The sequence below is a fragment of the Eptatretus burgeri genome, chromosome 8, assembly GCF_056783735.1.
Source record: "Eptatretus burgeri isolate ZD-2024b chromosome 8, Ebu_testis_v1, whole genome shotgun sequence".
NCBI lineage: Eukaryota > Metazoa > Chordata > Myxini > Myxiniformes > Myxinidae > Eptatretus > Eptatretus burgeri.
Window position 1 is genome coordinate 56,439,481 of NC_140968.1, and position 13,625 is coordinate 56,453,105.

At 42.5% G+C, this 13,625-nt stretch overlaps 1 protein-coding gene across 5 annotated transcripts in view; it reads right to left on the reverse strand.

Annotated features, from left to right (window-relative positions):
• Positions 1-13,625, reverse strand: part of LOC147021795 (catenin beta-1-like) — an 82,864-nt gene that overhangs the window by 23,806 nt on the left and 45,433 nt on the right. For all 5 annotated transcript variants that reach the window (XM_085892164.1, XM_085892162.1, XM_085892160.1 and 2 more), the window contains 3 exons: positions 11,088-11,232; positions 6,211-6,314; positions 5,019-5,153 (listed from right to left, as the gene is read on the reverse strand). In XM_085892164.1, the coding sequence (XP_085748290.1) occupies positions 5,019-5,153; positions 6,211-6,314; positions 11,088-11,232 (384 nt within the window). The remainder of the gene's footprint in view (positions 1-5,018; positions 5,154-6,210; positions 6,315-11,087; positions 11,233-13,625) is intronic.

Sequence of the window (13,625 nt, forward strand, 5' to 3'; positions counted from 1 at the left end):
TCCACCAGTCTTGAGAAGTACAGCGTGGGTGCCACAGATCCCCAGAGCTTTAGCCGCTTTCAACCAATTTACCACAGCCCATGTTTCCATAAACTAAGGCAGTTCACAGTTGATTGGAGGGTCAGCAATAGGGATAGTAACACCCTTATAATCCACCACAAAAGCTGGTGGGTCATCCTGCTACAGCCACTCAAAGTAACCGACCCAGTGGGCCTTCACATCAGACTACTCTGACAAGAGCTCACCACCCTCCTCTCTAACTGCAGCACACCGAAGGACAGTCTTGGAGGAAAGCAATGCACAGATTCTACTGTAAGCAGGAAGGGAATCACCTGACCACAGGTGATGCTCTACCCCTTCACTGATTCCTCACACATAGGCCTCCTTGTCCAGTAACAATTGTAAATAAGTCTGCCCTCAGTGAACATACAGTTTTACACCTCAGCTCTCTGAACAGCTCAGCTCTGCCATTAAGCCTAGCCCTGAGACTCTGGTCAATGGTACCAAGTGTTCCCTGGTAGACAAAGTTCTTCTTCGCCTGACAGTGGGTTCCAACATATCCACTGGCAACATCAAGGATGGTAGTCTTGAAGGCACTCCACAACTCCTCAGGATCCCCCAAAACACCCAGATCCCAACTCAACTTGTTCAAGAACTCCTCAGCTGCCCTCTCATCCTTGAGCTTGTCAACATCCAGCTGAGGTTGGGATGGTACCGTTCTCTTGGATTTGAACTGTAACTTCAGAGTTGCTACAATAAGCCTGTCATCAGTATTGAGGAATTGAGCACTCTGGTAAGACCCTGCAGTTCTGGATCATCCTCCAGTGACCATCAATGAGCACATGGTCAATCTCCTTTGCCACACCGCCTGTGTTGTTATAGCAAGTCCCAGCGATGAGCCTGTGAGCGCTGAAACCATGAACCATCCACCATAAGTCCATGACTTCTTGTAAAGTCAAGGAACTTAGTGCTATTCTGGTTCATAGTTGCAGACCCATGGCGACAAACACATCTCATAAACATCCCTATCAATCGCAGTCAATGCATTGAAATCTCGCAAGACTTGAAGGGTATCTCGTCTGGGGCACTAATCAACCACAGACTCAAGCGTGGCAAAGAAAGTCCTTTGCAGTGAAATCACTTGCCTCAGTCAGAACATATCCAGAGACCAGGGAAATGACACCCAAGGAGAAACGAATCCTCAGCCTCATAATACGCTAGTTGACTGGTGTTACCTCAATTATCATGGGAGTCAGCTGATTGGACACAGCTGCAAAAACTCTTTGGGTATGGTAACCATCAGAGCGACCATACTAGTAAGTGTGACCACCCTCCATGATGTCACCACTATCTGGTCTCCGAACCTCAGAGAGGGCTGCAATACCGATGTCCAAACGCTTGACCTCAGATGACAGCAGAGACAGGTGATCATCCTTTCTTAGGGATAGGGCATTCCAAGAACCCACCCGAAGGGACCGTCTCAAGTTAACCCGAGGAGAGACAAGTCTGCTGGACGACATCTCAGGTTGTTGTCAAAAATATTAAATACTTAAAGGGTAAATAACAGGTTAGGACAAGTGTCGGCCCATTGAGTGAGAGCATAGGGAGAGTAGTCAGTGATGAAAATGAGATGGCAGGGTTATTAAAATATTATTTTGTTTCAACATTTAACACAAGAACAGTCAGGAGAATTACCAATAGCGAAGAGAATCTATGAAGGAGGTGAGGAAGGGCTTTGTTCATTCCTCACCCTACAACAGTCTTCGAATGCATCAATGCAGTTTCATTGCTCGCTGGCAAATCATCAGTGACGACGTGGAATAAATCAGCAAGCGACAAACACCACGGCACATGCCAAGCGATAAAATGGCATTCAAGCTTATTAATGTGCAGCTCTTCGGGATTATAGGAATAATTTCCTTTACTTTTACAAAATCCCAATCACAGCTCAGGTGAATTAATTCGGTGATAAATAACCGATCGGTCCAGCCAGCGTGACCGGTATTCCGATTTAAAGCCATTGCTGTCACCACCAGGTTCAAATGCCATGGTGATCTGGCATCGTCGTCACGTTCTCATTGTTAATCCAAAAGGATGTCGACACTTCCCAATATCTTTGTTTTCTATGTAATATGCAAACGGATATACCTATCAAGGGTTGGTTCAGGGGTTGCTCCATGTTTGGGTCGAATATACAGCTGCTCCTTCCACCTCAATCAAAGTTAAGTTTTCCGAACTGGATCCGTCGTGTTTTTCTGTTATTTCATTGTCCCTGTGCTGTTTGTATTTTCATCTAACTTTTTCCCGTGATAAATCTTACCTTGCTGTCAATATTGTTACCCTGTGCACGCGAAGCGAAAAGCGCGGTTAAGCAATTGGTTCACTGTCGGGTGTCTGTCCGTTTGTTCTTCCACACACTCCTGTTTATGATTGAGGAGTACTATAAGGTCAATTGAATGTTATATTTTGAACTACGGGGAAAGATGTTACATGACCTATCGTGGAATTTGTTTTTCATGTCGCCTTGGCCGACTCCTCAGATAGACGGGCAGAGAAAAATTGTCTTGCTTTTAAAGCTCTCCTGTTCCTTTTTCTTTTCCGAAATTTTGTCCTTTCTGCCTCTTCAATGTTATCATATTCCCCCTTACTTGAAAAAAAAAACAAATGAACAAACAAAAAAACTCCAAAACACCATGTCATTCTGCCTTCCACTTGAACTTCCTGCACCGAGTTCCTCTTTCCCTCTCCCTTTTCTCAATACACTCATTGAGGAATACGCTTCTTCCTTTAAAAGCTTTTGAAAACATTAAAATGCTTCACTTTCCTAATTTCTCTGGCATGAATTCCCCCTATGTTCTTGATCATGATTGATTCTTCCTCTTCTTTTTCACAAGGCATATTTTGCAAACCTGTCTCTCACTGAGGCACTTGATCTGTCATTCACCCTCCAGTTCTGACAGCACGACGATTTCCCTGCCTTGAACCAAAATTTCATCCACGCATCCATCCCGCGATGCGGTATTTATCTCAAAAGGTTAAAAATGGTAATCTTGACAAGTCCAGTTTGCAGAGGTTGTCTGCAGTCAACAATCAAATCCCATTCACGTTATTTTACAATGTCAAACCACTCTGTCTCAGTACCCTTTCCCACATCTCCTACAAGCCTGCATCTTTCCAACCCCACACCTTCTACGTGTCCCCCTCTTCAGCATCCCTCCACTTCAGGTCCCCCCCCCCTTGTGCATCCCGACCTCATCCTGCCCCTCTCGGCTTCGCCTTCATACCGCCCCTATTGGCTCCCCCCCTCGTCCAGTCTCTCTTAGCTACCCCGCTTATCCATCCCCTCCCGTCCCCCCTTTTACCACCCCTCCCATCTTTCCCCCGTCCTGCCCCCTACAACCTCCCCCACATCCTTCACACTTCCAGCATCCACATGCCCTGCACCCTCCCAGCTTCCTACACCCTCCCAGCCTCCAATACATCCCACACCCTCCCAATGCCTACTGCCATCCGTCCCTCATGGACCTCATACAACCAAGGCCTCCCTTTGTCTCCTATTTTATAGGCCTAAACCCCGTCAGGCTGGCAGAGTTGCTGTTCACATCAATGACATAAATCCAGAATCACTGCTCACCTCCACTCATTTTTCCTCTTTTACTCACCTGTGGAACAAACTTCCACATTCTTTTCTATCTCGTTCTTTCCTCCAGGTTTTCAAGACAGCTGTTCACCACCATCTCAGATCATCCCCAATCCAAAGCCATGACCTTTTCTCCCCAAGTTAACATACCCCAAATCCACCTCCTTCCAAATCTTCAGTCATTTCTTCCTGAGAGTTTCCTTCTGTATCCATCTTGTCCACCCCATGTATCCTTTCCTGCTCCCCATTCCTCCCCACACACATTGTTTGTCCAAGGCTCCTTCTATGTTGTCCTTAAACTCTGCTGTTGGAGTCTTCCCGCCACTTCCGCTGTTTCTATTTTTTCTGTTGCATCCTCATCCATTTCGTGTTCTGGCACTCTCCATGAGCCTTGACTGTATACAAAAAGGGGAGGGTGATGGGATGGAATGGCATTTGATAAGAAAATATGGCCATAAAACAACAACAACAACAACAACAACAACAACAACAACAACAACTTGAGAGAGGATTGGGCTTAAAGCATGGCCCACCATAACTCATCCGGCATTGCAAAAGCTTTTTGAAAAATTTACTATCGACTGCGCCAAACGGATTAACACAAAGTAAATTTGGATGCTTTCATCAGAATTGTAAGACATGTTCAATGATGCCTCAGAAGTTTGGTGCTGATGCTTGAAGTGTTAAGAGGGAATAGATGAAACCAGACAGACACCATCGTATATTATTATCTCCGCCACTGAAGGTGGACAAAGATATGTTTTCACCTCTGTTTGTCTGTCTATCTGCGAGCATGATATCTCAAAAAGTTATGGATGGATTTGGACGAAACTTGGTGGACAGATCAGGTGTGTGACAAGGAGGAATTGATTAGAGTTTGGTGGGGATCCAGTCCAGATCTGGATGATAGAAATATTTAAACGCTTTTTCACCATTGAGAGATCCGGCCAAAAACTATATATATATATATATATATATATATATATATATATATATATATATATATATATATATATATATATATATATATATATATATCATATCTCAAAAAGTTATGGATGGACTATGACAAAACTTGGTGGATGAGTTGGGTAGATTACAAAAGCAAGCCGATTAGATTTTGATTTAGATCCAAATCCAGCCTATCAGTGGGATACAAGATGTAAACTGTTCAGCATGGCGGAGGTATGCGCTCGACCGAGTGCTGCTCTAGTTTATATGTGGAAGAAGCTCCAACAACACAGAAAGTGGAATCAATAAAACAAATAAGGTAAACTTAGTTTCAGCCAATGTATATTTTTTAACATGTGATAAAATCGCATGGAGGTGCTCTGGATACATGTTACACTTATACGCCGCTGTGAGGGTAGCACCATGCCTGGAAAACTATGAGCTTGTTATTGGAGTTGTTGCAGGTGAGGTTGGACAAGATGCCAGCAGCACAAGTTGTCACATTGTAGTCATTACAGCTAAGTAACTCAACAAGGCGCTTGAGCAGCAGCTCCACATTCTCCTGGGTTGTGGGGATGGGGTGAGGGGGTGAGAGAGGGAGTGTTAAATTGGTTGGTGGGAAGGGGAAGTCACTTGGAAAAGGTAATACAATAACATTGTTTCTGGGACACAGTCAAAATAATTTTATGCAACATTTCCACATTAAAATGATCATGTGATTGGTTCTTTATATGCATTTGGTGCATCATTCTTTGTGATAATTACATACAAGAGCAACGGATTCTGTTTAACACAAAAACAAAGCTAAAACTGGGAGGAAAACAAAATCCAGACATGAGGTGCTTTGGAAATGAACCTTCAATGAAGGTGTGGAAAAACGGGGTTGAAGTGGCGAGCAGCAAACAGGTAAATGCTGATGTTGAAGCATTTCCTTCTTAAATCATAAATGGTAACCATACAAATAAATGGTTCTGCAATCTTCACCCCTCTAACTGCCCCACTCCACACCCACCCCCAATATGCCTCCAAGGACATTGTATTTTCATACTACCTTGAAACACTTACTGCACTGATATACGAACAGAATGGAATCTGTTCATCTCGATCTATGCGTCAAGAAACTGCATCGAAATAATTTCAATTGTTGTGATAATGAACGACTCAGCTTTTCCAAGCAAGAGCAAAGAAAAAAACTATTGAGAAACAAGTCCTCCGTTCAGGACTTCAACCAATGGTGCGCTACCATCTCGTATATCCCCTGCCCACATCCCTAGCTTTTCCAATTTTTTCCACCCCATTGACCTTAACCTCTTACTTTCAGGTTACCATTGTCTGTCTCTGTCTCTGTCCTCTCTCGCTGTCCTCTCTCTCTCTCTCTCTCTCTCTCTCTCTCTCTCTCTCTCTCTCTCTCTCTCTCTCTCTCTCTCTCTCTCTCTCTCTCTCTCTCTCTCTCTCTCTCTGTGTCTTTTCCTGTTCGTACACTCCCTTGCTTATTCTGCCCAACTGTACCCCGCCCCACCATCAGTCACGTTGCTCTTCCATGAGCCTCAATCTTGTATGTAAAGAAAGAAAAAATATCAAGGTGGGCCAAGATGCATCTAGAAATGGATCATTCTCACCTCCTTTGTGGCAACATCAGAGAGGTTCCTCAATGTCCACAGGCAGTTTTGCACGAGGCGCATACTAGGATGGTCCAAGTGCAGAGCCACTGCTTGTACACCTCCTAGAAAAGGCACAAATGTTGAAAAGTGTACATTCCAAACAACAGCTCAAAAAAGTACTGTGTGTCCTTCATAAAAACGGATGGGAAATTCAAGCAGATTTGCTCATTATTTACCATTACTTTGAATGCAAATCTTTTTTTCAGAGAGATATATATATATATACATATATATATATATATATATATATATATATATATATATATATATATATATATATATATATATACAGACACACATATGTGAAATGTTTGTTTGTTTGTGACCCTACTCCTCTGAGCTCCCAAGGTTAATTGCCATGAAACTTTGTATGATCACATTATTTACCATGGTGCAAATAAATAGGTGGTTTAAACAGTCTTTTTCTCACAATTCATAAATTGTAAAAACAGCGGAGCTGCCACCTGCCACCATCTCAGCAAGGGTAGATTCACATTTGCAATATTTCATAAAAAGCCCATTTTCTTTCGGATTTCAACACGGATACTGATATATTTGGTGAGGTGGTAATCTCCGATCGTCAAATACAGTACCAATTGTGAAATGTAACTGTCAATTAAGGTGTTACCATGATTGGTAAAATCGGTGAAGGAGGAGTCACGTGACCTCTCCAATGCGCTAATCATTCAAAAACCGAACATAGTACAAATACAGCCTACACATGGATTTAAAGGTAATTTTATTGCTCATCTAACAACATAACTCTCAAGAATGAAAGAAGAGTTTCTATTAAAAAAAAAAAAAAATTTAGCTAACTTCACCAAATATACACCTCCCAATATCCATCATTTGGTTTTAAAGATTTGATTTTTGATGGAAGATGTTTGATTAATTTAATCATAGATGCCTCACCTCCAATGAGAAATTTTTGGGATTATGTATTATTGGTAGAAATAGGAATTCAGTGTAAAAATTTAGCAAGGAGATATCGTGGTGGGTTGAGCCAGTAACCTTGGCAACCATTCATTTTTTGATTTTCAAATGGTTTCTGGTCACTATCACAGACATATTCAATCATAGGTGAGACATATTTCATTTCTTACAATATTATCAATATCTCCGACCTCTTAACGATGTCTTATCTGAGGGGCCATTCAAAAATTACATACCTAATGCGTGGGGCTTGCGGTTTGGAGTGGGGTGGGGATGGGGGTGGGTGTATGTCTAAACGTGATGGAGTTTTACAGGGCTTGGGGGTGTTTCCAGAACCGTTACATAACAGCCTTTTTTGTTACATATTAAATGACCTTTTGGACGTTTCTGGGTGAGCTATTCGTCACCTTGAATGAGGTTCTGATAGAGCTTTTCTCTATTAGCCATGACTTTGCTAAGAAATCTCACTGTAAGCTGGTCGATGGAAGAAAAAAGTGACGCCACCTCTCTGAGAAGAGGAAGGAGACTAATAAGAGGGAAGAAGAAGAGGGTGCAGTTGGAAAATAGGTTGTCTATCTCTATATATAAAAGCGAAATGTTTTTTGTTTGTGACCTTACTGCTTTGAGCTTTAAGTAATATAGCTCCCAATGTTAATTCGCGACAAAACTTTCCATGGTCAAATTTTTTTTTACCATGATGCACCTAAATAGGCATTTTAAACAGACGTAAGGAGGTAATTTGCCTCATTATTGCCGTGTTGTACTCCAGAGTTAATTTATTTACTAACGTGAGGTAATTTCTTCACTACAGCTTCACTCTATTGCACCCTGTATGGCCTTTGGACTCCATTGGACCCTTTACACCCATTTAGACCTTGTTAAGACCTTTTAGGCCCCTACACACCCATTTAGGCCCTTTTGAGACATATAATCCTTCTTCGACCCTTTGAACACTTAACAGACCTAAAGACCTTTTAAGACCCTTTGGACAATTTCAGACCATTTGAATCCCTTTTGCTTTTTCACCCTTAGACCTCTTTAGACATTTAGACCCATTTAAGACTCTCAAAACCTTTAAATATTTTAGACCCCTTTATGACCCTTAAAATACTTTAGACCCCTTTTGACCTTTTAAGACCCTTAAGCCACTCCAGACCCCCTCTATACCCCTTCGAAAATCAAGAAAAAATTCCACCAAGAATCGTTTTTGATGATCTTTTTCATGCACCATTCGCGTCGCATCACAAGTTGCAATGACGAATCGAAACTGATATCCCAAAGTGAAACCGAAACTACAGATCTATGGATCATGGAATGGGAAACCAGAATGAAATGCGATGAGAAATAGTGAATGGAAATTGCCAAAAGCAAAGTTAGAGGGAGTATAGAGCGATGGGGCAGGTTTGGGAGTGAAGAAGCGATGTGGAGACGGATATACAGTAGATGCCTGTCGGTGGTCGGTTGGCATGGAAAAACTTTGGTGATCTTCTGTCAAGCGGTAGGCCCAAAACACGCCTAAGTTACTTTCCTCGTCGAGTTTTCATAATATCACCCTCACTCCCAAGCAGTACTTCAGAAGTACAACAATCATGGATTGGAAATCTTCGCTGGTGGAATGGAACAAGGTTGTCAGGGTTACCAGCTCCACCTACTGCAATATATGCACACTGATTATTTACACTGAATTTCCATTTCTAACACTACACACTCATTTAAGGTGAGATGTGGATGAACCCATCAGTGATGGAGACCCTGCTTGTGTGTATGTATATATATATATATATATATATATATATATATATATATATATATATATATATATATATATATATATATACACATTTTACCAGATCATTAACCAGACCGTCTAACAAGATGGCTTAGGGGTAGCAACTGGATAATGCACTTGCCGTTGACCTCTATAGTCTGGGCTTGGATACCGACCCCAATATAAACTGTCGGGCTAGTGCTTTGCAGGCAAGGTGTTGCATCATAAGTGTGCCATTCGTCTGAAGGACAAATATGGGAGACCCATCTCTTAGCATTAGCTGATGAACATTATAATAAACCAATGTCACCCGCAGGGTGAACCGTATCTTGCCAAAAGGTGACCACGTGTGACTTCTTTAAGGTCACACTGAGGTGAACAGAGCTGCTATCCACCAGGAGCGACTCCTTGAGGAATATCTGCCTACGAGAGATTCCGATGAGAATCGTTCTACAGAGTAACCATGAAAAATATGCGTTTGCCTCATTACGTCATAATGTCTCAAGCTTGACATATTTAGAAAGCACTCATCGAGGTGTTCAATTTGAGGTATTACACGATATGGTTCCTAAAACTTGAAAATTTGACCTTGGGGTCAAATATATTTGACCTTCGGCGCTAACCATGAAGGTCAAGGCCAATCGCCACCAAAAATTAATCAGCTGAGTGCCAAACCATGATTTATATTCCCACGAAGTTTGAAGACGATCCAATCAAAATTCCTCAAAAAATAAGGGTTTCGTCGACTCCCCTGATTTGCGACAAAGTGACCTTGACCTTTGACCTTGACCTTCAAAATTTTATGCCCTGAAAGGGACCTCTATAGGTCTCTGATATGCGAAGTTACAAAAATTTCCAATGATAACTGTGCTCTGCAGAATTTTTTATACGTGATTACAGACAAAAGAAACAATAAAACATACAAGCTGACTAACATATCTTGCAAAAACTTCGTTTTGGCAACATAATAAAATAAAAATCCAGTGGTGTCTTTTTGACAAAGAGTAGGTGAAGTATTGCCAGCATTTTGCAAATTACAAATTATCAGGCTTCGTGAAGGGGGCATTGCATTCACAGCACAACCATAATGACCAAACTTAGTAATGATGCACCAAGCGGACCAAATTGAACATCGAGTATGTATCCGATAACAACATTATCCAGAGCCAAATCCACTGTAACTTCTGCACAATTTGATGGCAACTAATGTAGTTGAGCAAGAGTTCGAAGATTATTCCTAGGATCCCCATACACCTTCCAAAAGGAGCAATGTTGGCAAGTGGAGAAACAAATCAGTTTAAAAAAAAAACAAAGCAAAGAACTAAAAACTGATGTTTCAAAAGTTCAGAATCCACAGATCTGATCTTTATTCCCCCAACTCCTTCCCCTCACTTTACGTCCCCAAATGGATGCATGTAGAATCAAAGCTGCAAATAAACCTCAGATTTGTTTAATTTCATGTGCCACAATGTCTGGTCCACGATTAATGGCTGTGTGGCTTTAACTTTTCTCACACTCCTCTGTTTCTCAGTTATATATCGTTCCCAGGAAGACAAGAGTAAACACCCTGTCAGAAAACCTGCACATTCTCTTTTACAATATCACAGGTAGTGTCACTGTATGGAAGCTCTGGCTTGTAAGAAGGTAAATAAATGTTGAAAGCCGCCATGTTACTCAATTAACATCCGAACCACCAACCCAACCCTGTGAATATGCACTTTTTCAAATGAATAGGAAAACCATTTCTCAACTATTAATGGTCTGAATACAAAGAGTTATAAACTTTGTAAAACCTTCAAGTAAATAAATATAATATCAAATTAATAAGTGAATTAATCAATTCACAAAACATACAATCATGTTGAGAACTGCAGTAAACGTCACACAGGAAATCATAGACGAGACATGGCAACCCCCATACTACAAACTGTATGAAGATGTGACGTGAGAAAAAAAACCCAAAACTATCAGATCTAATAGTTATGAGTTTGAAACTTCATCGGCATTTCACTTTAAATGCACAAAGTTGAATGTCCTCATTTTAAAGTTTCATTGTCAAAAATATTTCTGGGATGCAATCTTTTGCAATCAGCAATTTCAGAAATGTAATGCAAAAGACCAATTCGGCACTCACCACAGTTCACGATTGCCTGTTTATTGCTGTTGCAAACGGACAGGACCTTCAATACACGGCTGGTCGTCCATAGCAGCTTTTCATAGCGGAAGGAGTTCATGATTTGCACGAGGGCTTGGGGGCCACCACTCGCCAAAATGAGTAGCTGAGAGAGAGAGAGTGAGAGTGAGAGTGAGAGTGAGAGTGAGAGTGAGAGTGAGAGTGAGAGTGAGAGTGAGAGTGAGAGTGAGAGTGAGAGAGAGTGAGAGTGAGGAGAGTGAGAGTGAGGAGAGTGAGGAGAGTGAGAGTGAGGAGAGTGAGAGTGAGGAGAGAGGAGAGAGGAGAGAGGAGAGAGGAGAGAGGAGAGAGGAGAGAGGAGAGAGGAGAGAGGAGAGAGGAGAGAGGAGAGAGGAGAGAGGAGAGAGGAGAGAGAGAGAGAGAGAGAGAGAGAGAGAGAGAGAGAGAGAGAGAGAGAGAGAGAGAGAGAGAGAGAGAGAGAGAGAGAGAGAGAGAGAGAGATACAAGTTTGCAGCAATGCATGAAGCATCTCCAAGCATGTGACTGGCATTAAAAAAAAAACAAGGTAATATGTGATGTGGGCTGCACCACACCAGGGCAGAACGCTGTTCAAAAGTCATAAGACAAAGCCTTCCTGAAAGTGAAGTACGAACTCTTTTGAAAATCCCTCGACAGCAAATACTGAAGTGTTTTTTAACATAAATTATTTGGAACAGTCTTACACGATTATTAAGGTTAATAGTAAAGAGTTGGAAATGCAAGCATCCACGTTTTTATTTCCTCTGCATGGCAGATAGCAAGGTATGGAGGAGGAGGGGTGGGGATGGGGAGACTGGCAGTCATTGCACATGCAGGAAGCACAATGGTGGAAAATATATATATGAAGATGATTATGTTTTCCGACCTGGATGAACATCGTAATGAAACTGTCACAACAATGTCATGACTGCAGCCCCATAAGGGCCTCTCACAATTTTTGCAAAGATGCCAAGGTCAAAATGCTGTCAACAAGCAAATGAAAAGCGAAACTACCGACTCGTTTCACCCTTATTGGGGCTCATCAGTGCAACACATCAATGTTCTATCCACCTTGTGACTTTAAAGCCTTATGACTTTTATTATACGGGTTAATGATACACCTCTAACTATGATTAGTGAAGACGCTATAATTGAGTCCCATGACAACTATTGCTACACAATCTGTAACCAGTAAGTGCCATCTGCAATATGGACACATTTGACCTTGGCATATTTGAACTGTGAGAGGCCCTTCTGGGGCTGCAGTCATGACATCATCATGACGGTGTTGTCACTGTTCATCCAGGTTGGAGAACTTGATCTTCATAGAACACCTGACTGCTTAAGGCAATTGTGATTCCTCCTGTTTGTGATTGGTGGGGGTGGAAGACAATGTTTCCATGTGGCAAATGTCACTTGTTGGTTCCAGATCGTGCGGCAATATCTGTAATTGGACTGGATCTAGCGTCCTCACCAATCATAATTAGGGGTGTATCATTATCCCGTATAACATAACAACCTGCATCAATACAAATGTATATACATACATATATATATATATATATATATATATATATATATATATATATATATATATATATATATTGTTACGGTTGTGGAAATTCACAGGACACCATATAGATCCTTTAGATCAGTTATGTCAATAAGTCTGTGTTCAGATAGATTTCCCCACCGTCGTCTAGCGGGAATTTATTCGTGTAACAGGGCTGTGATCTTTGAGGTAGCCGTTTTTCTTTTACTATCTTTATTTTGGACCAACCGCATTTAAACCACCACAACTGTCTTCACAACAACCACCTTCTCCATAACCGCCTTCACAACAACCACATTCTCCACAACCACCTTCACAACAACCACCTTCACCACAACGACATCTCGCCATCTCCTAAACCACATCTCAACAACGAACAGCATCGCCTCACCTTCATCTCCGCAAACGCCGCCATCTTTGCGCCAGCCACGGCGAGTTCCCCATGAACGGCATCGCCGCCGACAGATGCAGGGGTTCCCTGTTAGAACGGGGGCCGGTGATTTCCACAACGTCCGCGTGGAGCAGATGATCTCTTCCACATCCGCTCTCTCCGAGCTTCGCATCGAAATCGGATCAAAAGATCGAAAGGGGCGGAGCCAGCGGGGGGTCAGAGGTGAGAGATCGGAGATCAAAAACTCGCCTCACGGACCCAATATAAAGGCGGCAGAGATGCCAAGCGGGGAGTTGTTTGGAGTCGCGTTGGGAGCTGGATCAGTCTGGAGTCTGGAGTCTGCAGTCGGTGAGGAGCTAGGTAGAGCGGAGGAGACGGGAGCCTGGAGCGCAGCCTGCCGTGCCGTGCCGAATTGTGGGTCGCTGGGGAGAGGCCGGAGAGGAGTCGCCAACCAGCGGCATAACGGTCCGAAGTGATCGGGCCCCGGGACAGTCCAAACGACGCTGAGGAACGGACGGGCTCTTAAGAGAGCATCAACTCTGAGAGAGCAAAGGCCCGTTCATTCCTCTGAGGCGTTGTC